Here is a 25,456-nt window from a genome sequence, read left to right on the forward strand (position 1 = left end):
CAAGTAGGTAAGGCAACAGGAAAGCTATACTGATACATTGACAGACAGATGATCAAAAGCCCCGCGCTGTTCCAAACAGCGCTGTAAAATAGCGCGGGGCACTATTAGACCTATGATCAGAGATAATGCGTGCAAATTTAAGCACCACAATTATCTCTGATTATGGGGTAGAAGTGCGGGAGAATTGTGCCTAAATCCTCCCGCACTTGTTTGACAGGTCTGGGCTGGAGACCAATGAAAACATAAGGACGCTGATCACTGGGGATGAATGCGTTAAGTGCTGATTAGCATGCATTTGCAGGCTACTTGCGCTAAGAGCCCTCTGATCATGGGGCGGTAGCAAACGCCGGCGCTAGTATGGCGCTAACAGCCTCTAGCGCCGGCGTTTGCTTTTGATCATCTGCCTGTAGGAGATAAGTGACCCACAGGATAGAGGAGCTGATAAGTGTCTCTGGTGAGACCACACCTGGAGTACTAAACTGGTCAATAATCACAAAGCATAAAGGGACCGTGTTAAAAACATCTAAACATGTATACACTTGAGGAGAGGCAGAAAAGGGAAGCTGGAGATGTTTGAACCTCCAAATGTATAAATAGCCAGAACTCTTGTCAATAAAAGGAGATTCTGCAACAAGAAACAGCAGGGGGAGAGGTGCAGGAGTAGTCTAAGGCAATAGAATGATGGAGGCATGGGCAACCTTCCCAGCAGCAACGAGAACAGTGCCTTAATAAAGCAGAGGACAAACACTAAGAAATTCAGAGGGGAAGGGGATGCAGAGACTGGGCCGTTGGTTGGATGAGCAGTTTGGCAAGGTCTTGTTGTTACTTGAACCAACATGAAGACATCAGATTATCAGTGTTTATTTTTCTTAATACACAGTTTCTATTGTAACAATATTCTCAACATGCAGAATACAGCATATAAAAGTTCACTAAGGAGAAAAGAAAGGGGGGGGGGGGTGGAGGGGTCCCAATAGTGGCAATACAGAAGGGGCTAGGGTCAATTCCAAGATTAGAGATAGCCCCGGCCACTAGCCAACACTGGCTCCTACAGGAAGGATTTAGATTAGAATCCGATTACAGGACTCTAGTCCATGGCCCCCAGCCAAACACTGTCTGTGTAATGACTAGAGCAAAATTGGGACAGGAGTGCCAAAGGAAAAATCCTGATGACATGCCTTATTCTGATTTAGCCACAGACAAATGAGGAGGAAACTGCTGGATGCAATTACAAAAAAAAGGTTAGGAGAGTCAGCTTCAAGCAAACAGAAACGAGGAAAGACAGCTGCTAAGCAACTCTTGCTTTGTGTCTCTGGAAGAAGGTTCATTCCACACCTTGGCTGTGAACTTGCATTAACAAGCCACTGTCCTGTTTCCAGAACTGGTCTTGGGACAGCAGCAGATTCCAAGCTGTGTTGACACCACAGTGGCTTGATAATCTTGCTTCTATTAAATAAGGCTAAGCTCGCTGCTGTTAACAGGACAGCGGTAGAGGTCAGGGTGGGGAAAAAGTGCGGGCAAGTTTCATGCACCGGGTTGCCTGCGTCCTTCCAAAGGCAGAAGTCCTTCCCCAAGTCTCTGTTCCTCAGTTTGATGCCAGGGGTTTTTCCTGGGTTTTGTTAGCATGGAGTTCTAGTTAAATTTGGCTTTGGAAAAGTCCATTTCTGGGTGCTGTTCCATAAACCTAAAGGAGGAGGAAAAAGAACCATATATAAAAAGCAGTTAATAAATCCCAGGAACTAATCAAACAGGTAAAAGCACTAAGCGAGAATCTGCACTAGCACATCAAGAGGAAAAAGGAAAGCCTGGACAGGACTAAGGCCTAGGATGTATGATTAAAAATGTAACTGTTTCTCATAAACTATTCTTATACAAGAAAGCTTAAAAGTATTTTTTCTTAAGACAGTAATTTACCAAGCAGCAGGTGGATCAGTCCAGTGGAGGGGGTTCCGATGATGGCTGCAATCCCTCCCCCCAGTCAGTAGTAAAGCCAATTACCTCATTTAAGAGAGAGGGGCTCTAGCTGCATTGTACTGCTGTCTATGGAGAAGCTCCATTATATGTAAGCAACTCCATCGTCTCCAATCGACACGCAGCATACGTGCAGCTGCACAGGTGGTGATTATCCAACCTAGAGAAGTGGAAGTACTGGGGTAAAGGCACCAAGCAGACACGTTTTGGAGTACAGTTTGTCCAAAAAGTGCGACTGAGGATGAATCAAATGTACGGATGCAGGACTGGGCTTTGCACATATTCACCACATTAATCATGATAGGTTGGCAATGGAGGTAGGCTTGAAGAAGAGGTGCAAAAAAATGACGACACCAGACCGTGGCAGTGGGGTACCTCAGAGGTGGTGATGTTCTGTCTGTCCTTGTGGGGGTGGTGGTATATTGACTCAATAACTGATAAACAATGCAAGGATGCTGTGTGCCAAGGTGGACTAAATGGCTGATGGTAATGGTTTGCAGAACGTTTTCCTTTGAGTGAATTCCAAGGATTGTGTAGGGACAAAGGCCAGCTTTTCCAGGTTGATCAGAAACCGAAGAGGCTATTAGTGTTTTCATTGGTTGGGGGGGGAGGGGGGGCTGTTTCTCATGATCTTGCTGTCAACCAATTGTCCAGGTAAGATAACAGTAAGGCATTCTGTGGCACTGATAACTACTACTACTACTTAACATTTCTAGAGCTCTACTAGGGTTACGCAGCGCTATACAAATGAATAACTAAGGACAGTCCCTGCTCAGAAGAGCTTACAATCTAAAGGACGAAATGTCAAGTTGGGGTAGTCTAGATTTCCTGAGTAGAGGTGTTGTGATTAGGTGCCGAAAGCGACATTGAAGAGGTGGGCTTTGAGCAATGATTTGAAGATGGGTAGGGAGGGGGCCTGGCGTATGGGCTCAGGGAGTTTGTTCCAAGCATGGGGTGATAAGAGACCAAATGGAAGCATGTAGTAGTACTGATCATGCTGCCCCAGGAAAGTGAAGCACAGCAATTTCCAGGGCAGGGGAGGAATGAAAGCTGGACAGGCTTTGCTTAGGAGACGTAGGATGATGCCCATGGAGTTCACTTTGAAAATTTCTCCTCTTATAAACCGAGGCCCCCTGAGTTTTTGAGGAATTAGAAAACACCTGGAATAGCCATTTACAGATCATCAAGAACACAGCTGCTAAGCTTCTTTTTGGGGCAAAAAATATATATATCATGTAATACGTCTAATGGCAACCAGTAATCATTTAAAATCATTATTTCAGCCTATTGAGCAAGGTCTTGGAATCACTCATTCCACATGACTCCATCAGTTTTACATTCATCTTACTGCATATGCATGCACTGCTCTCTCCCTAAGGGGATGGGACTTGATATACCACCTTTCAGCGGTTACAATCAAAGCCGCTTACATATTATCTGGGGCAATGGAAGGTTAAGTGACTTGCCCAGAGTGTCACAAGAAGCTGCAGTGAGAATGGAACCCAGTTTATCAGTGTCTTAAGATTAATTGCACTAAACACAAACCAAAGAGGATTAGTGCGTAATAAACCAGTTACTACCGTTGTGAGATCTTGATGGAGCAAGGTTGGTTTCTTATCTCCATTTACAGGTAAAGAGAGTTTATTGAACTTTTATAGGCAGGTCAGATTTCAGGAGATGCTACCTGTCCTCATATTGTTCATCCTTCGAAGTGAGAGGCAGGACGTTGAGCTCAGAATAAAGACGGAGTGCAAAGAAAAGTTTTGACATCTTCTGTCTCGGAGCTTCTCAATCTGTGGGTCGGGGTCACAAAACCTGCATTTGGGAGGGTCATAATTTGGGTGGGCTCTCCGCTTTGCACCTCAGTTAGGGATACACAATTTTATTTGGCCATAATCATGGTGTCACAGCCACAAAAGGACTGACAGACATTGCTCCATCTGAATGTTGAGGTTTAACATGAAGGCACTGACAAAGGAAGGAGGCCTTTGCCAGTTCATCAAAATGGACCAGAGGGTTGGTTCAAGTAGTAGACTGGTAAGAAGCAAAGCTGCAGATGGCAAAGCCTGACATGGCCCGCAAACAGGTAGTGGAAACCATCAGTAATTAATTTTGGGCATCTTCGCATTAGAAGTAGGAAGAGATTTTTTTAGATTGGGTCAATGACATGGAAGCTGGGGGATCTGTTCTCAAGTTGCCTAGGAGAACATATATACATCTACCCAAAGTGATGTCATCTCAAATTAGGAAGACTGGATGGGACTTCTTATGATGTTATACATTGGCTTGCCAGTTAATTCGATTTGCTGCAATGTTTTCTTGGAGGGGGGAAGAAGGGGGGAGGAGGAATTAGAGGATTATTTTTTTTAAAGAAACCATGCCCCATAGCAAAAATGGTTTTAGCAAATTTAAACTGCGTCAAGACTTGAGTTAAGGACCTAAATGTGCAAGAGTCTCCCACGAGAACCACATGCAGCCTGAGAAGAGTTTGGCTGGTACTCACTTTTTTAGAATGTCCTGCTTCTTCTGTTCTTCCGAGGTGGGGAGGCCCATAGATTTCTGCCTCTGATCATACATCATCTTCTCCACCATGCTGCGGGTCTCGCTGTCCAGATCTGATAACTACAGACAACCCATCACTGTACACTACAAATGCAAAACGTCCATCCCAGCAAAAACCCTTCTACATATTTTCTTTTTCTTCACTTTTTTCTGTGCAATTCCTTCGCCCCGTGTTTCCTCATTTAAAGAAAGCAAGTCAAGGATTTTTTTTTCCTTTTGGATTGTAGTGAATATAATGATCATTACTCTTATTGCTGACATGATGTATGCTGTGATCAATTTTGGTTTATTTTGAAAGCTAATAAATATAACATTTAAAAAATAAAAAAATTAGGAGGTTGCATACCTTAGAGTTTTCTGGGTTAATTTTCCTGGTGTTGATTTCTGGGTCTGTGGAAACTATCTTGCTCCACCATTCCATCTTATTAATCTGAGGAAAGGAGAAAATAAAGCCAAATTAAAATATTTAAAATGTTTGTGTGCCTCAAAAAATTTATTAGAATGAGAGAACAAAAAGTCTGCTCACAACAAACCAAGGCTGACCAGTCTCTGGTCAGGGGATATAACATAACATAAGTACATAAGTAGTGCCATACTGGGAAAGACCAAAGGTCCATCTAGCCCAGCATCCTGTCACCGACAGTGGCCAATCCAGGTCAAGGGCACCTGGCACGCTCCCCAAACGTAAAAACATTCCAGACAAGTTATACCTAAAAATGTGGAATTTTTCCAAGTCCATTTAATAGCGGTCTATGGACTTGTCCTTTAGGAATCTATCTAACCCCTTTTTAAACTCCGTCAAGCTAACCGCCCGTACCACGTTCTCCGGCAACGAATTCCAGAGTCTAATTACACGTTGGGTGAAGAAAAATTTTCTCCGATTCGTTTTAAGTTCAGAGCAGAAAGCCTTAAGACTCAGCTCAATTATGCAATCTCTCCACATCATTTGGTATTTTTCATAAGCAGTGTGTTTCTAATTATCCCCCTCCTCAAAGTTAAAAATCATAAACCTTTTCATACACAAGAGAGCCAACAGACTTTCCACTTCATGTTGTCATTTGCCTTTTACGGCTTCCCCTTTTTCTTTTATGGCTGTGAATTGAAGGCCATCAAACCACCAAGTACAAACAAACTGTGCTCAGTTCTCACAGTGCAAACAGTTCCTGCAGAGTAACCCCATCGTGCCAAGGACACCATTGCCGCCCCCCCCAACTTGGCAGACTGATGGTCAAGGTTCACGAGGAGGTGTTTGTAATTCAGACTTTCAGCACACCACAAGAACAGAGAGGTTGTTTGTTTCTGATAAAGGAGATTACTACGAGTATAGCCTTTAGCAGAGGGAAACAAGGAAAGCAGGGGGCAGACTGCCTGAACTCTGGACTATGAAATCACCAAACTAATCGGGATCAAGTGACCAGATCTATCCTCCTTACACCTGCTCTCCTACCTTCTCCAGATGGACAGTGACAACTGTGCCATCCTCAATTAACCAGGAGCTTTCCTCCACTTTCACTTCATTGAAGAACTCGCCATCGATCACAGGGGCATGGCCTTTCAGCCCCACCTTCAGGTGCCGTCTCTGGATATCCACCACCACATCTTTGCCTTTTAAGCGGAAGTTAACCTGAAAAGGGATAGCCAGCTATCCAAAAAAAAAGAGAGCTGTGAGGAATAGAATCATGGTGGAGGAGGGTCCTTGCATAAAGCACCTTAGGTACAGGAAATGGCTAATAGTCAGAATTAGATACAGGATTGACCAGACAAATTTTCAGCGAAATCAAATGTGAAAATACACTTAGCAAGCTGAAATTTCAAAAAAATGATTACTAATCACCATGAGCTGTTACCATGTGATGTAATTCTAAGATCTCAATAGTCTACGCTTAGCAGCAGATCAAAAATTGTTTTTCTAAGTGCCAGCTTCTTCTAGACTCCGCTATTATCATTGGTCAAAAAACTCCGCCCTTCAGTGTCGGCGTCTTAGAGTCAGTGGACGCCATTTTGAAAGGTTTCAGACACAGTGAAAGGCTGTAATTTGCTTAGCCCCCTGAGGAAGCTCAAGAGTAGAGCGAAACGGAGAGCAGATTTAAAGCTAAGTGTCATAACGTATATATCTCACGATGGGCCTCAGAATGTTATAATCATTATGAAATATCAAGTCATTTATAGAATGAAAATTGATGTCATGAATAAAAACGTGGAGTTTTTTGACCAATGATAATAGCGGAGTCTAGAAGAAGCTGGCACTTAGAAAAACAATTTTTGATCTGCTGCCAAGCGTAGACTATTGAGGTCTTTTTCTCCACAATATTAATTAGAATTACATCACAGAAGATGGACGGCGAGGGATTCGGGTAAAGAGGATCCTTGAAGTATGGAGGAAGCTCGGGAGGGGTAGGGAAAGAGGGGGGGCTATGTGCAAATGCGGTAATATAGCAGATTGGTTTAAATGGGGTAAGATTAGACTATAGGATGGAAGGGGGGTGGGTGATAATTATAAAACACAAACTCTTTTGATGATTGAGTTGGAAGTTGTATGGTTGTAAACATGTTACGAGATTTAATGGTTATATTTGGAATTTTGTGGTTATGTATTATATGCAGAATCATCAATAAAAAAATTATTAAATAATAATTAGAATTACATCACATGGTAACAGCTCATGGTGATTAGTTATTTTTTTTTTATTTCAGCTTGCTAAGTGTAAAATTCGGAATTACCTAAATTTTGCGAAGATAAGCTGTGGCTTATATTTGTTCTTACATTTTGACTAGAGGAGTTCCAGCTAGGTTTCTGCCAGGTACTTGTGACCTGGATTGGCCACTGTTAGAAACAGAATGCTGGGCTTGATGGACCTTTTGGTCTGTCCCAGTATGGCAATGCTTATGTACTTGGGATTCTGAATGGAATCTTGCTACTCTTTGGGGTTCTACATGGAATGTTGCTACACATTGAAATTCTGCATGGAATCTTGTTATTCTTTAAAATTCTAGAATGTTGCTACTCTTTGGGGTTCTACATGGAATGTTGCTATTCTTTGTTTTTCTGCCAGGTACTTGTGACCTGGATTGGCCACTGTTGGAAACAGGATACTGGGATGGATGGACCTTTGGTCTGTCCCAGTATGGCAACACTTGTGTACTTATCAGTACCTATTCTTCTGTGCCTAAATGTGTACTTTCATTTTCAGTTTTGTTTGAATATTTGCACGTTCGTTGCTTACAATCCATATTTAAAACTTACAATTTGCAGCCATCTGTACTGCACTCAAGCATTCGGCGCAGAATAACGTGGACACAAACCAGAGTGGCACCTAATGCATTGGCGTGGCTTACGAAGAGGCACGTTTACACAAGGCAGATTATCTAGGGTGCGGCTTATATGTGTGAAAAGGTAAATTAGGTTTCATACCTGATAATTTTCTTTCCATTAATCATAGCTGATCAATCCATAGACTGGTGGGTTGTGTCCATCTACCAGCAGGTGGAGATAGAGAGCAAACTTTTGCCTCCCTATATGTGGTCATGTGCTGCCGGAAACTCCTCAGTATGTCGATATCAAAGCTCCATCCGCAGGACTCAGCACTTAGAGAATTACACCCACAAAGGGACACTCTGCCCAGCTCACCACCGCCGAAACGGGGGAGGGGAATTAACCCAGCTCATCCACACACAAGTGGGGGAGGGGAATCCGTCCAGCTCATCCCCGCGGAGCGGGGGAGGGATACCACACCTGCCGATGTGGGGGGATCTGGCTTATCCTGCAACCGCAACCGCGGGAGGAGCTGACTGACCCTAACACCGCCGAAGCGGGAGGGGTACAAAGCTGCCCTACAGCCGCACGAAGCGGGAGGGAGTGCCGGCAGAATTTAAGTCTCAATCCAGCCCCGTAAAACGGAGGGGAGAGGAATGCAGCAGCTCACTGTAACACAAACTCGTCTCAACTCTTGAAGAATCCAATTGAAAAAACTTGAACACGAAGTCTTCCTGAAGTAACTGAAGACTAAACTTGAACCTGAAATGCAACCAGAATATAAAGAGTACAGATATCTGGGAGGGGCTATGGATTGATCAGCTATGATTAATGGAAAGAAAATTATCAGGTATGAAACCTAATTTTACCTTCCATTTCATCATGCTGATCAATCCATAGACTGGTGGGATGTACCGAAGCAGTACTCACCCAGGGCGGGACATAGCAATCCCTGATCGCAACACTGAAGCTCCAAACCGGGCCTCCGCCCGAGCAGCCACAGTCAAGCGGTAATGTCTGGAGAAGGGATGGGCCGACGCCCAAGTTGCCGCCTTGCATATCTCTTCCAAGGAGACGGACCCGGCCTCTGCCATCGAGGCCGCCTGAGCTCTAGAGGAGTGAGCCTTCAGCTGTATAGGCGGCACCTTCCCCGCGGCCACATAAGCCGCTGAAATGGCTTCCTTGACCCATCTTGCCACTGTAGGCTTAGCAGCCTGCAGACCCTTACGAGGACCTGCAAACAGGACAAACAGATGATCCGATTTCCGGAAATCATTGGTCACTTCCAAGTATCTGATGATGACTCGTCTCACATCCAGATATTTAAGAGCAGAGTACTCCTCTGGGTAGTCCTCCCTACGAAAGGAAGGGAGACAGAGCTGCTGATTCACATGGAAGCGAGAAACAATCTTGGGCAGGAAGGAAGGCACTGTGCGAATAGACACTCCTGCCTCAGTGAACTGCAGAAAGGGCTCTCGACATGAGAGTGCCTGGAGCTCGGAAACTCTTCTGTCTGAAGTGATAGCCACCAAAAAGACTGCTTTCAACGTCAGGTCTTTCAGAGATGCCCTCAACAAGGGTTCAAAAGGCGGCTTCTGTAATGCTCTTAGCACCAGGTTGAAATTCCACGCAGGCACCACTGAGTGCATAGGAGGACGCAGGTGCTTAACTCCCTTGAGAAAACGCACCACATCTGGATGCGAAGCCAGGGAAGCACCCTTCAAGCGGCCCCTGAAGCAAACCAGGGCCGCTACCTGGACTTTAAGGGAACTGAGCGACAGGCCTTTCTCCAGACCTTCTTGCAGGAATGCCAACACTGAAGAAATTGGAGCAGTGAATGGAGAAAATGAGCCTGCTTCACCACGCTGCAAAGGTACGCCAAACCCTGGCGTAAGCAGTAAAAGTAGAGCGCTTCCTCGCTCTCAGCATAGTGGCGATGACCTTGTCTGAGAAGTCCTTCTTCCTCAGACGCTGCCGCTCAATAGCCAGGCCGTAAGACCAAAGGGGGAGGGATCCTCCATCACCACGGGACCCTGATGTAACAGACCCTGCTCCACTGGCAGCCCCACCAGGATTATCCGGCCCGGATGCTTTGCCAATCGGTCTAGCACCCTGCCCAACATGGGCCAGGGCGGGAACACATAGAGAAGCTCTTGTGTTGGCCACTGTTAGAGGAGAGCATCTACTCCCAGAGATCAAGGGTCCCGTCCTCTGCTGAAAAAGCGCGGCACTTGGCAATTGGCCGATGACGCCATCAGATCTAGGCTCGGCTGGCCCCAGCGCTTCGTGATATCCAAGAACGCCTGAGCCGATAACTGCCACTCTCCAGGATCCAAGGTATGGCGACTGAGAAAGTCCGCCTTGACATTCATGACTCCGGCAATGTGGGCTGCTGACAGCTGCTCCAGGCTCGCTACCGCCCACTGGCATAGATTCATGGCTTCCTTGGCTAGAGGGGCGCTCTTGGTACCTCCCTGGCGGTTGACATAAACCACAGCCGTGGCATTGTCCAACAGGACCCGTACTGGCTTCAACGCCAGTACCGGGATGAACTCCAAAAGCGCCAACCGAATGGCTCTGAGTTCCAGGAGGTTGATAGACCACTTTGCCTCTGCAGGAGACCAGAGCCCCTGCGCTGTCCTTCCCAAGCAGTGGGCTCCCCAGCCCGACAAAGAGGCGTCCGTCAAGACGACAATCCACTCCGGGGTCACCAGAGGCATTCCTGCAGACAACTTGTCTGTCTGCGTCCACCAGCTCAGCGCCTTGCGCACTGCTGGGTCCAAGGGAAGGCGCACAGCATAATCCTCCGACATCGGAGTCCAGCGCTGCAGCAGAGATTGTTGTAGTGGTCTCATATGAGCCCTGGCCCAGGGCACTACATCCATCGTGGCCGTCATAGAGCCCAACAGCTGCACATAGTCCCAAGCCCGAATAGGAGAGGCTACTAGGAACTAGTCCACCTGAGCCTGAAGCTTGACAATCCGATTGTCTGGCAGGAACACTCTGCCCACTTGGGTGTCGAATCGAACTCCCAGATACTCCAGGGACTGAGTCGGGCACAGCTGGCTTTTCTCCCAGTTGATGATCCACCTCAGGGAGCTCAAAAGAGCAACCACCCGGTTCACAGCTTTGCCGCACTCTGCATAAGAGGGGGCTTGGATCAACCAGTCGTCCAGATAAGGATGGACTTGAACTCCTTCCTTCCTCAGGAAGGCCGCGATGACCACCATTACTTTGGAGAAGGTCCGCGGAGCAGTAGCCAACCCGAACGGGAGGGCTCTGAACTGGAAGTGTCGGCCCAGTACTGCAAAACGCAGAAAGCGTTGATGAGGAGGCCAGATGGGAATATGCAAGTACGCGTCCTTGATGTCCAAGGATGCCAGGAACTCTCCTGCCTTCACTGCCGCTATAACAGAGCGGAGGGTCTCCATGCGAAAGTGCCGAACTTTCAAGGCCCAATGGACCCCTTGAGGTCGAGGATAGGCCGTACAAAACCTCCTTTCTTTGGAATCACAAAGAAAATGGAGTAACGTCCCTTGCCAAGCTGATTTTCTGGCACCGGAACGACCGCCCCCAGGCGGATCAGATTGTCCAAGGTCTGCTGCACTGCCACAGCTTTGACCGGAGACTTGCAGGGAGAGAGTACAAACCCGTCTTTTAAGGGTCGGCAGAACTCTAGCTTGTAGCCGTCTCTGATGACTTCCAGCACCCAAGCGTCTGAAGTTATTGTGGTCCACTCGCCCATAAACGAGGACAGCCGTCCTCCACTCTGCACTGGGGCGTGGACCAAGGCCCCGTCATTGGGTACGAGACCCTGGGGGAGGACCGGAGGGAGCACCTCCGGGACGGCGGTCTCTGCGAAAGGAATGCTGCTTGGGGGAGAAGTTCCTCTTGAAGGAAGAGGGGGCAGAGGAGCCCGACCTGCCCGGGCGGTACCGACGGACTTCCTGAAACCGTCCTCTGGAGGTACCAGGGCGAGTACTAGCCCGAGCCCTGACCTCTGGTAACTTCTTGCCCTTAGACGTGCCGAGATCGGTCACGATCTTGTCCAGCTCGACCCCAAAGAGCAGCTTGCCTTTAAAAAGGCAATCTAGCCAGGCGGGATTTAGAGGCGTGGTCAGCAGACCAATGCTTCAGCCAAAGCCACCGCCGCGCAGAGATTGTCTGAGCCATGCCTTTAGCTGAGGCTCTCAAGACATCATACAGCAAGTCTGCCAAATAGGCTAAGCCCGATTCCAGGGCCGGCCAATCAGCCCTCAAGGAATGATCCGAGGGGGGAGCCCGCTGCACCATAGTCAGGCACGCCCTGGCCACATAGGAGCCGCAAACTGAGGCCTGCAAACTTAAAGCAGCCGCCTCAAAGGACGACCTTAAGGCCGCCTCCAATCTTCTGTCTTGGGCGTCCTTTAGGGCCGTGCCACCTTCCACTGGTAACGCCGTTTTCTTAGTCATCGCAGTGATTAAAGAATCCACGGTAGGCCACAGAAAGGCCTCACGTTCACTTTCAGGCAAAGGATAGAGGCGGGACATAGCCCTAGCCACTTTAAGGCTCGCTTCCGGGACATCCCATTGAGCCGAAATTAAGGTGTGCATGGCATCATGCACGTGGAAGGTTCTAGGCGGGCGTTTCGTCCCCAGCATAATGGCAGAGCCAACAGGGGCTGAGGGAGAGACGTCCTCCGGAGAGGAAATCTTCAAAATGCCCATGGCCTGCACTAACAGGTTGGGTAAATCCTCTGAGCTAAAGAGCCGCGCTGCAGAGGGGTCATCCGCTCCATCCGAGCGGGGATCCGTCTCCTCCAAGGAATCCGCAAAGGACCGTTGGGAGAACTCAGATACGCTGCCCTCATCTACATCGGAGGAGACAAAGTCCTCCAAGGCCTGGGAATCAACCCGAGGGTGTTTACCTCTGGGAACCTCAACCTCTTTACCAGACGAGGGAGCAGGGGCAGCGTTTTGCATAAGGAAGGCCTGATGCAGCAGCAAAACAAACTCGGGGGAGAAACCCCCCAGACTGTGCACTTCCGCAGCCTGGGCAACAGCCCTAGACGCACCCTCAACCGGCGCTCGCAAGAGCGGGGGAGAGACATGCTGCGCATCCAAAATGGCGTCCGGCGCGACACTCCGCGAAGGAGCCGCGCGGGAAGAGCGGCGCTTAACTTTAGCCGCTTTGGTGCCGTCGCCCAAATTAAGGGCGTTCATGGCATTAATGTCTCCAACCTCAAGGGCGGCCCAAGAAGAAGCCGTCCGAGCCGCGTGGCCGGCCAAGATGGCGGAGGCGAGGAGCGGGGGATGGGCGTTTATGGCGGGAAAAACCGCCACGCCAGATGAAGGACCGGGACATTCATCGGTCACGAAACTGTCACCCAACAAGGGCGAATCAGGCTTTAAGACCCCCGCATCCCCTCTAGAAGCGCTCAAGCGATCCGGGGAGCGACTCTTTACGCCCTCGCCCTCCGACGCCATATGCCACGTGGAGATAAATCGGGGATCCCCTGCCCGCTATAAAAAGGTAAAAATTACCTGCTTTCCGCTCCGAGCTGTAACGACCTGGAGGCTCATTTTCAAAGCACTTAGCCTCCCAAAGTTCCATAGAAACCTATGGAACTTAGCCTCCCAAACTGCTTTGAAAATATGCCTCCTGGTGTCCCAGTGAGTAGCTGCAATGAACGTTTAAATAAACGTCGAAATAAACGCCTTTAAGGACGTTCAAAATTTTTTTTTTTTTTTTTTAACGGAGCCAGCGGGAGGGGGGAGAAAAGGAGGGACCTGGCACCACCAGGTTTGCACTTGCTCAAAAGAGCCCTCAACCCCAGGCACTCAACAAAACCTAAGAATTAGGCTTGGAGGCCTAGCCAGAGCTGCTGCTGTGTGTGACCACCACCTGCTGAGATAGAGAACATACTGAGGAGTTTCCGGCAGCACATGACCACATATAGGGAGGCAAAAGTTTGCTCTCTATCTCCACCTGCTGGTAGATGGACACAACCCACCAGTCTATGGATTGATCAGCATGATGAAATGGAATACGGTATAGCTTATTGCAGTGGTTCCCAAACCTGGTCCTGGAGCCACCCCAGCCAGTCAGGTTTTCAGGATACCCACAATGAATATTCGTGAGACAGATTTGCATGCAGTGGAGGCAGTACATGCAAATTTCTCTCATGAATATTCATTGTGGGTATCCTGAAAACCCTGACTGCCTGAGGTGCCTCCAGGACCAGGTTTGGGAACCACTGGCTTACTGCATATCTAGGGACCAGATTTAGAGACTGTGGTTGCAGACTTCCAGAAGGAGCCTAGATACATGGAACCAAAGAATTCTGCTGCAATAACTGAAGTACTTATTTGGATTTAGGTCACAGCTTTTCAGTAGTAGCTCAAGGCGAGTTACATTCAGGTCCTAAAATCTAAGTTCGTACCCGAAGCAATGGAAGATTAAGCAACTTGCCTAATATCACAAGCAGCAAGGGTAGGATTTGACAGGGAAGTCAACAAAAGATCATGGCATCAGATCCCAGAACTGAAAGACCCAAAGGGGTACAAAACATCCAGGTCAAAAAGACCCAATTTGAAAGATAGAGTCAAGGTATGTGCCATAGACAGGAGCCCACATTAACAATGCTGTTTTCAGTGTTTTGAAATATACCATGACACCCAAAGCATGAAAAAAGATGTGGCCTCTACCATGATAAATGCTGCAATAACAACACTTGAGTCATTGACCAGGACCCACCTAACACCAGCAGCAAAATGTGAAACTTACGTCCACTTCAGAGAGGGTCTGTGTCCATCTGTAGCTTGGCAGGTCCCCACCATTACCAGAGTTTGGTTTCAACTTCCCTTTATCTTTTTCGTCCTCTTCATCAGAGTTTTCTTCCTATTAATGTACAAAGTACCACAGAACTAAATGACCTCCATCTCTCATTCCTGCATGACTAGAAGTTAATGCAAGGATGCAAACGTTTCAGCATCTGCACAAGTTGTGTGGTGACATCTCAGATTCACCCAGTCCACAAAATATCTCCAGCGTTACACATCAACACAGACTGCGCCCATAAATTTAAGAGTGGAGCAACTGAATAGGCTTTGGAAACCATTTTGTGGAGTGTACCAAAGTGTTGATAATGGTGAAGGAAAACCCACCGTAGAATTAATTGGCAAATGGAGCTGTCAGGCTAGATTTTTTTTCCAGAAAGAGATGCTAAGGTTAGGAACTTACGGGGCTTATAAACTATAAACAAAATAAAGAGGATTATTAAGATATGAGAAGAATAAACATTGTCAGTTTTTTTCTGCATCATAACAACATAGTAAATGACGGCAGATAAAGGCCTACATGGTCCATCCAGTCTGCCCAGTCTACCAGCTACGATAGTTGGGATGAAAAGATGTGAAACGTGTTTCTTAGGTTCCAGGTTATATTATTTATATTGTACAAGCCTGCCGAGACTTGTCTGAAATCTCTAATTTAAAAAAATGTTCCCATAAACTGAGTCAAGAGATGCCAAAAAGCAGGGCCTCAGCCTCAAGCATTTTACCTTTTTGGATTCTGTTAGAGGGGAGGTGGCACTGCTGGGGTCCGTTTTCTTTGATTCCTCATTCTTTTCTTCCTGCTCTTTTTTCTGCTCACAAAAAAAGTGAAACATAGGGCTCACACTTACAGATCCGATCTCCGTAATATAAGACTGTAGCATTTACTACTTTGTTTTGGCAAGGGTGGCATGTTGGGCCTACAATTCCCACAAACCTTTAAAGCCTGGAATACAAATTAGAGATTTATCATCACAGGATCAGAAAGGCAGCAGCAGCCACCGCCCTTAGCATCCTACTGATCAGCCCCAGAGATTTCCCGTTAACAGCTCACCTGGTTGATTTCCTGTTGCAGCCTCTCTGCTTCCTCGTCTGTTAGCTCTTTGATTTGAGGCTCGCTCTCTGCGTTCTTCTGTTCTTTAGCAAGTTTAGCAGCGCGTTCAGCTTGCTCAAAGTGTTTTGCTTTTTGCTGAGCTTCTGCCTCCTTCCGGGCCTTCTGAGCCAGCTGGTTGTGCTGATTAAATGTTTCCCTAATTAGCTGGAAAGAGAAAACAATACCTAATATTTCATACGGCAGAGGAGTTTTCTTGCTATTTCAAAATACAGCTATCAGACTCCTCTGCTACGTCAAGAAATTCAACCACATTAGTCCTCTTAAGAATCATCACTGGTTAGCAATACAAAATCCTTCTGTTAGCCTTTAAAGCCTTTTGCTTAGGACAGCCTTCTTATCTTTTGTCCCTTACCATCCCATATTCCCCCACTCATACTTCCTGCTTCATCAACAACCAGCATATGGTTCTCCCTGGTCCGAGACTTGTGCAACACGAGCGCACAACACATTCAGCCTTTTATTTTCTTGCTCCTACAGTGTGGAACAATCTTGGAGATTCATTGTGAACCATCTTTACCTAAATTTAAAGCAGCCATTAAGACCTGGCTTTTCAGGCAACCCTATCAGTAATCTACTGTGCCAACTGTGGTCCTGTAAATTGCTTTCTGTTTCTTGCTACATGTCTTCTTCTCTGTCCTATCAAAACGATGTGGTTCCTTTCCCACATTTAATCTGTTAACCGCCGGGGTCTGCTTGTCAATTGTAGCAGTATATAAAATTTGAAAGAAAAAATACAAAATAAAGGGATAAGGAACATGAAATCACATCCTTCCTCCATCATTCACTCTGAAGGGACTTCCTGCATGCCTGGTCTGTCCATCTTCATCCTGTTTCGCAAGCTTTCCAGACAGATGATCGTCTATCCCTGCTTGCCTTAGTACAGCATTGTGAAACCCTCCAATGCAATATTCCAACCTTACACTGAAAATGATAATTAGATAATCAAACCAAAACAGGTGATAAGACGTTTTACAGTTTGGGTATGATAGACAGACTTCTGGATACCTAAAAGTGCCAAATAATTCTTCAAACTTACTTAGACTTTGGGCTAATCTGTTATGTTGTTACTTGAATCTACTTTTGGTTTACAGAAATTGTTCTTGTAAATGATAAACAGATTTTAATAATATGTCATCTAAGTTCTAAAATACAGTAAAGTCTTGTTATCTGACCTAAACGGGACCGACCTGTTGTCAGACAACACGGACAACAATGGTAACCCCTCAAAAAATACAGAAACTAAAGCAGTAAAAGCAGGGTCCCAGGATTGGAAAATGGAAACAAGCTGCGTGACATCGCTGGGGGTCTGTCGGATATGCTGGATGGTTGGATCAGCAAAGGTCAGATAAAGACTCTACTGTGTAAGTTATGTAAAATCACTAGAATACTACCAATAAGCATTGAATACTGTACAGAATTTTTTAACACACACTTGTACAACAGTGCACAAGATAAAACTATTTTATACCCTATTTCTAGGGCACTGATAGGTACATCTTAGCCGCATTTAGCAGTCTGACACGTTATAATAATCTTTAAGAAACAGAAAGGAACTCAGTTTCCTAATAGCCCAACTGAAAGACTAATAAAATGTTTTAGATGGAAGTTCCACCTTGCACATATCTGACAACAGAAGTGCTGTCTCACTAAGTCAGGTGTTCCTGATAAAGACCAAACAACAAGCAGCAGGGTCAAGGTCTGTGAGGTAAGAGCCCTGCAGTGCTCCAAAATAATCTGGCTCCCCGCCATGTACAGTGGCAGCAACCATCCCAGGCTCTGATGAACTAGCGGGCACCATGGAGGGCAATGCAGAGCTACAAGCAGCCATTCTTCCAACAGTACCTGAACATAAGAATAGCCATACTGGGTCAGACCAATGGTCCATCTAGCCCAGTATCCTTCCAGCAGTGGGCAATCCAGGTCACAAGTACCTGGAAGAATCCCAAAGAGTAGCAAGATTCCATGTAGAATCTCAAAGAACAGCAAGATTCCGGAACCCCAAAGAGTAACACGATTCTAGAATTCCAAGGAGTAGCAACATTCCATGCTACCAAGCCCAGGGCAAGAAGTGGCTTCCCTATGTCTGTCTCAATAGCAGACTACATGGACTTTTCCTCCAGGAACTTAAAAACCCAGATACACTAACCACAGTTACCACATCCTCCAGCAATGCGTTCCAGAGAGTAACTATTCTTTGTATTTGTTTTAAATGTTATTTCTATAAGTGGAGTGGGGATGAGAACAAAACAGAAAAAGCCGAAGGAAAAGAGAAATGAAGCATTTTAATTGATCAAAAGGCACAAACGACAATTAGACGGGAGTGTGGAGGTCCAGAAGCAAAAGGAAGAGGGCATTTTCACAATGAAGATAATGTACCGTATTTTTCGGACTAGAAGACGCACCGGACCATAAGACGCACCTAGGTTTTAGAGGAGGGAAATAGGAAAAAAAATTTTTTCCTTTTTCCCTCCTCTAAAACCTAGGTGCTCTGGTGCGTCTTGTCCGAGTTCGGGATCGCCCTCCCCCCGGCCCTGTCACCACTTCTCCCCTACTCACGTCACACGATCTTCCCTGGTGGTCTAGTGACGTCGGGGCAGGAAAGAGATTCAAAATTGAATTGAAGTCTCGGCGGCCATTTTGAATCTCGCCGAGACCGTCAGGCAGCATACAGGAGAACGGAGAGCAGCGCGCTGGGCAGGAAAGAGGGGGCTCTTTCCTGCCCCGACGTCACTAGACCACCAGGGAAGATCGCGTGACGCAAGTAGGGGAGAAGCGGTGACCGGGCCGGGGGGAGGGCGATCCCGAACTCGGGGGGAGGGCAGGAGGGAGAGAAATCGCTACCTTTGGACTATAAGACGCACCCCCCATTTTCCTCCCAAAATTTGGGGGGAAAAAAGTGTGTCTTATAGTCCGAAAAATACGGTATCTGTTTTGTAAATGTCCTACCCCAGTAAACTTGTTTAAAATTCCTAGAATACTAGCTCATCTAATAAAGTAATCCATAATTACGCAACTTAAAATAAAAAGCCCACAACCTTCCAACTTGCACTCTCATGTTCCTTTGTCCAGACCACCAAGTCAGGCCAAGGTCATGCATACATCCAAAGCACTTTTCTATCGCTCCATGGTGCGACCGCACCTCGAATATTGTGTTCAATTCTAGTCGCTGCATCTCAAAAAAAAGATATAGTGGAATTAGAAAAGGTACAGAGAAGGGCAACAAAAATGATAAAGGGGATTGGACGACTTCCCTCTGAGGAAAGGCTGAAGCGACTAGAGCTCTTCAGCTTGGAGAAAAGACGGCTGAGGGGAGATATGATAGAGGTCTATCAAATAATGAAAGGAGTGGAACAGGGTAGATGTGAATCGCTTCTTTATCCAAAAAATATTAGGAATAGGGGGCATGTGATGAAGCTACAAAGTAGTACATTTAAAACAAAACCGGAGAAACTTTTTCTTCACTCAATGTGTAATTAAACTCTGGAATTCATTGTCAGAGAATGTAGTAAAAGCAGTTAGCTTAGCAGGGTTTAAAAAAAGGTTTGGGTTCTTAAAGGAAAAGTCCATAAACCATTATTAAAATGGACTTGGGGAAAATCCACTTCTTACTTCTAGGATAGGCAGCATAAAATGTATTGTACTTTTTTGGATGTTGCCAGGTACATGTGACCTGGTTTGGCAACCGTTAGAAACAGGATGCTGGGCTTGATGGACCTTCGGTCTGTGCCAGTATGGCAATACTTATGTACCAGACTGCAAACACAGCAGAAAATCTTCTAGCAACTGTGCATTATACAATGGAAATAGCTGAGGTGTTATTGCCTCACTGCATTCCCAACTGTCACGAGAATACTGAATTAATTTTGCACATATTTCCATATAGCCAGGGGAGAACAGTGTGCTACAGACGGTCAAGCATTGCTATCCTTCAGTCTATTCTCAGCGTCTCCTTAATAAGTGGCAATATTTCAAAACAAATATCTGAAAAGCAAGGACACTGTAAGGCTCTCACAGCACACGAGCCATTCCGTGATCTTGAGCTGGAATGACTCGGGCCTTGAACTAGTAAGCAACTGGAGTCTTAAAATATTCCCACACACCAGAGACACTGCCTCCAGTCAAAACATGTGGTATTTCTATCGCCAGGGTGCCAGCTCTGGGGGTGCTTGAGCACCCCCAAATACTGGGCAAACTCCTGCACTGTGACCATGGAGGGGTCATTTGTACTGAGCTTAGCACCCCAATTCATTTTGAAAAACCCACTTCCTTGTCAAAGTAATTAGCTTTACACACGCACCCCTCTAGGCACAGAAACATGAAAGCAAGATTCCAACAGGTTTTTTTCTTACCTTTTCTGCCATTCCTGAATCTCCTCCCACAAAAAAATCTGTTTTACGTCTAAGAAAGCTGAAGAAAGTATGCACAAGCTGGAAAAAGGGAAGAAATTGATCCTTTTAAATATTCTGTATATCAAAAGCATTTTGCAGTAAGAAAATAAATGCAGGAGCTGGGAACATTGACTGCCAGAAGCAGTTACACGTTTGCTTATGACAAAGAGGAAGCAACGGGTTCTATTTAACCTAGGACTGAACAAACTTTTGGTGTAAAACCTCCAGGGACCAGATGTGCCCACCAGGCTGCAGCCTCTCACCTCTGTTTTGAACAGTGGCAGGAATTTGTATTTTTATCTATTTTATTTTTGTTACATTTGTACCCTGTGCTTTCCCACTCATGGCAGGCTCAATGCGGCTTACATGGGGCAATGGAGGGTTAAATGACTTGCCCAGAGTCACAAGGAGCTGCAGTGGGAATTGAACTCAGTTCCCCGGGATCAAAGTCCACTGCACTAACCACTAGGCTACTCCTCCACTAGCAACATTCCATGTAGAAGTCGGCCCTTGCAGATCACCAATGTGGCCGCGCAGGCTTCTACATGGAATGTTGCTAATGGAATAGCAACATTCCATGTAGAATCTCCAATAGTAGCAACATTCCATGTAGAATCTCCAATAGTATCTATTTTATTTTTGTTACATTTGTACCCTGCGCTTTTCCCACTCATGGCAGGCTCAATGCAGCTTACATGGGGCAATGGAGCGTTAAGTGACTTGCCCAGAGTCACAAGGAGCTGCCTGTGCCTGAAGTGGGAATCGAACTCAGTTCCCCAGGACCACCCTAACCACTAGGCCATCATAGGAAATTGTTAAATATAGATAATATATTATGAGTGGATAATAAAAAATTGATAATTTATAAAATAGAGTAGTGGTTACTATTGAGAAGATAATTATAAAAGTGGTAACTACAAAGTGAGAGAGAGCTCAGTGGTAATAGACAATGAATATGCCCGAGGCAATGCATGCAAATCTCTTTCATTCATATTATTTGTGGATATCCTGAAAATCCAGCTGGTCGGATGTCCCCCAAGGACTGAGTTAAGCATCATACCCAGAGATTCTTTGAACAGCAAGAGGTTAGAAACCAAGTTCAAATGAGCAGTTAATTGGTTATTGCCCTTCTGACAAGACATAAGCAGCATTAACAACCCTATCCATGTTACTGTGCCAGGGCAGGATCTCAAGTGTGTGAGCCCACGAGTGGGGCAAGGGTAGGAAGATGTTCTACTTTCGTTTCCAAACTCCAATCCCCTCTGTCCAGAACATCTCCTCATCAGAACATTCCCCTTCAACTCTGCCACTTGTGCTGTACAGCACCAACAACTCTAATATCAAAATTCTGCACAAGGCTACAATAAAACATTTTTTCAAATAAAAATGTGGGGGGGGGGGGTTCAGCTCAAGGCCTGCAACATCCTACTCGTTCCTCTCATAAGTACATAACTAATGCCACACTGGGAAAAGACCAAGGGTCCATCGAGCCCAGCATCCTGTCCACGACAGCGGCCAATCCAGGCCAAGGGCACCTGGCGAGCTTCCCAAACGTACAAACTTTCTATACATGTTATTCCTGGAATTGTGGATTTTTCCAAGTCCGTTTAGTAGCGGTTTATGGACTTGTCCTTTAGGAAACCGTCCAACCCCTTTTTAAACTCTGCTAAGCTAACCGCCTTCACCACTTTCTCCGGCAACGAATTCCAGAGTTTAATTACACGTTGGGTGAAGAAAACTTTTCTCCGATTTGTTTTAAATTTACTACACTGTAGTTTCATCGCATGCCCCCTAGTCCTAGTATTTTTGGAAAGCGTGAACAGACGCTTCACATCCACCTGTTCCACTCCACTCATTATTTTATATACCTCTATCATGTCTCCCCTCAGCCGTCTCTTCTCCAAGCTGAATAGCCCTAGCCTCCTTAGTCTTTCTTCATAGGGAAGTCGTCCCATCCCCGCTATCATTTTAGTCGCCCTTCGCTGAGTGTGCTTCTTGTTGCACTCTCAAGTGTGCTTCTTGTTGCTAAGGAAAGCTGTATAAAGGAGGACACTACAGGGGAGTGCTCTCGACTCCCCACCCCACCCCCCCCCCCCCACCCCCCCCCCCCCCCCCTGAATGTTGGTATGAGTTGGTGCTACTGCTGCTATTCTACAACACAATGAGGCATATTGTCAAAGCACTTAGCCTTCCAAAGTTCACTTTGGAAGGCTAAGTGGTTTGAAAATATGTCTCAATGGCTCCATGTCTGGATTAAGGTATGGCAGCAGCGCAGTCCAGCGGAATCACAGGACGTTGCCCATCTCAGGTTTTAATTTAGGCATAGACAAATTTGGTCTTTACCTGCCAGTCCAAATGTTTTCTTGAGAATGGGGGTAGGGTAGGATAAGATAAATGAACAGCGCTGACTAGAATGGAAAAAGTTTAATAAAGATTGCCTTTATGGTACACTGGGGATTGCTGAGTGTTTAGATAAATAGTGATAAAATTTATGCCATTTACTCTTACCTGCTCATTTGTTATCTTGTTTGGCTCTACATGATTTTGTACTGTTAAATAACCTCAATAAAAGATGATTTTCAAAAGAAAATTACATCTATAGGAACTGCGCTCCAAGATAAAATTAACACTATAAAATCTGTAACACTAAATGTCTTACAATATCTGCTTGTACTACTATGTCTCATTATTATCATGCTGCCCAAGATCATCTGTAACACTAAATGTCTATTTTCTAATATTTATTTTTATTTTTGTTACATTTGTACCCCGCACTTTCCCACTCATGGCAGGCAATGGAGGGTTAAGTGACTTGCCCAGAGTCACAAGGAGCTGCCTGTGCCGGGAATTGAACTCAGTTCCTCATTATACACGATTTATTGTAAGCCACATTGAGCCTGCAAAGAGGCTTTACTCAAAGCCCACCTCTTCAATGTTGCTTTCGGCACCTAACCTTTATACCTTTCAGGAAATCTAGACTGCCCCTATTTAACTGACTGTACATTTGTCCTTTAGATTGTAAGCTCCTTTGAGCAGGGACCGTCCTTCTAATGTTTAAATTGTACAGCGCTGCGTAACCCTAGTAGCGCTTTAGAAATGCTAGTTAGTAGGAGTAGTAGTGTTCAAAGTGGAGGAGTGGCCCTAGTGGCTAGAACACCGGTCTTGCAATCCAGAGGTGGCCGGTTCAAATCCCGCTGCTGCTCCTTGTGATCTTAGTGGAGTTTAAAAAAGGTTTGGACGGCTTCCTAAAGGAAAAGTCCATAAACCGTTATTAAATGGACTTGGGGAAAATCCGGCACCTACCCACTATACCTCTATTCAGGAAATCTAGACTGCCCCAACTTGACATTTCGTCCTTTAGATTGAAAGCTCCTTTGAGCAGGGACTGTCCTTCTATGTTAAACTGTACAGCACTGCGTAACCCTAGTAGCGCTCTAGAAATGTTAAGTAGTAGTAGTAGTATTACATATAGCAGTGATTTAACCAGAGCTGAGATTGTGATGTCATAATGCCTCATTCCACCAATGCCTAAGAGCCAACCTCATCAGTGATGTCACAATGGCTTGATTGTCCTATATTTGTCTCACTCTTATCTATTAGATTGTAAGCTCTTTGAGCAGGGACTGTCTCTCTTTGTTAATTTGTACAGCGCTGCGTAACCCTAGTAGCGCTCTAGAAATGTTAAGTAGTAGTAGTAGTATTACATATAGCAGTGATTTAACCAGAGCTGAGATTGTGATGTCATAATGCCTCATTCCACCAATGCCTAAGAGCCAACCTCATCAGTGATGTCACAATGGCTTGATTGTCCTATATTTGTCTCACTCTTATCTATTAGATTGTAAGCTCTTTGAGCAGGGACTGTCTCTCTTTGTTAATTTGTACAGCGCTGCGTAACCCTAGTAGCGCTCTAGAAATGTTAAGTAGTAGTAGTAGTATTACATATAGCAGTGATTTAACCAGAGCTGAGATTGTGATGTCATAATGCCTCATTCCACCAATGCCTAAGAGCCAACCTCATCAGTGATGTCACAATGGCTTGATTGTCCTATATTTGTCTCACTCTTATCTATTAGATTGTAAGCTCTTTGAGCAGGGACCGTCCTTCTATGTTAAACTGTACAGCGCTGCGTAACCCTAGTAGCGCTTTAGAAATGTTAAGTAGTAGTAGTAGGTGGGAAATGTGGGATACAAATGCAATAAATAAATAAAATTAGAGATCTGGCTATTCATATGTTTTGGCTACTGTGTTCTCTTGCCCCACTAGAACGTTCATCTCCGCTGAAAACACGTGGACCCGTCCTCCCCTCTGGTGATCTACCAGGTCCCACCCCGCTGCTTTTACCTCTTGCACGCCCCCCTCATGCTGCTGCGCCATGGCCAGCAACATCCCGTCAAAACGGTCGTCCTGGTCGCCCATGATCCCTTCGTTGCTACACACAAACCCAGCAGCAACAGCAGCACGTCTTTTCAACGCTGGTCGTCCGCTACACCACCGGGCCCGATCACTTCCGGTACACAGGAGCCAGCCAAACAGCCAAGCCAACCTCCTGGAATGACGCAGGCGGAAAGAGGAATCGATTGGCCAATCGGATGGAGAGGACGGGTCGCGCGTTTCCTGGAGTCTGTGTCGTAACAGCTAATGTGCGCGGGGTCTGGGGCGAGGCTTGAGGCGCAGGCGGGAGACGCGACTGGTTGGCGGTGGTTGCTATGGTTACTGACTCTTGGGCTAAGTGGGTACACAGACTACTACACCAGCCCAGCCCACTTAATCATTTGTGCTGTACTCAAAAGAGACAGTCCCTTTTCCATAGAGCTGACAACCAGCTGTTCTAAGGGCATATGCCTGAAAAACTGACTTTTTATTGATCTGCTGAGTTGAATGTTAACGGATTTATTTTTATTTGTTGCATTTGTATCCCACATTTTCCCACCTGTGTGCATGCTCAATGTGGCTTACATAGTGCAGTAGTGGCATGAACAAATACAAAGTGAAGTAATGACAGATAATGATCAGAATTGACAGACATTGGGGGGGTCAAGGGGAAAGTAGATCATCAGAGGTGCCAAGTCTTACTAATTAGGAGAGTTGAAAGCTTTCTCACTCTCGCACTCTTTGAGCCCTATTTCTCATCAGAACTTCAGTACCAGTGCACTTATCGTGATCATTGCTGTTATGAGAGGCAAGTCTAAGAGAAGTAAACCAAGTGGCCGCCCAACCATGTAAGCCGCATTGAGCCTGCCATGAGTGGGAAAGCGCGGGGTACAAATGTAATGTAACAAAAAAAAAAACCCCAATAAGAAGACATCTGAGCACACTTTCCTGCCTGCTGCTTCCCCTTGCCCTGACCCTTT

At 45.9% G+C, this 25,456-nt stretch overlaps 1 protein-coding gene across 1 annotated transcript; it reads right to left on the minus strand.

Moving 5' to 3' along the window:
* Nucleotides 1-845: 845 nt before the first annotated feature.
* NUDC (nuclear distribution C, dynein complex regulator) lies at nucleotides 846-24,660 on the minus strand. The gene is made up of 9 exons (XM_030218780.1): nucleotides 24,447-24,660; nucleotides 20,063-20,140; nucleotides 15,654-15,857; nucleotides 15,328-15,411; nucleotides 14,553-14,666; nucleotides 5,981-6,175; nucleotides 4,880-4,963; nucleotides 4,475-4,593; nucleotides 846-1,684 (listed from the first exon to the last, which is right to left on the minus strand). Exons 1-9 carry the CDS (start codon nucleotides 24,519-24,521, stop codon nucleotides 1,633-1,635), a joined length of 1,005 nt encoding a protein of 334 aa, XP_030074640.1. The 5' UTR covers nucleotides 24,522-24,660; the 3' UTR covers nucleotides 846-1,632.
* Between the last annotated feature and the right edge of the window lie 796 nt (nucleotides 24,661-25,456).

Source organism: Microcaecilia unicolor, chromosome 11, assembly GCF_901765095.1.
Source record: "Microcaecilia unicolor chromosome 11, aMicUni1.1, whole genome shotgun sequence".
Classification (NCBI taxonomy): domain Eukaryota; kingdom Metazoa; phylum Chordata; class Amphibia; order Gymnophiona; family Siphonopidae; genus Microcaecilia; species Microcaecilia unicolor.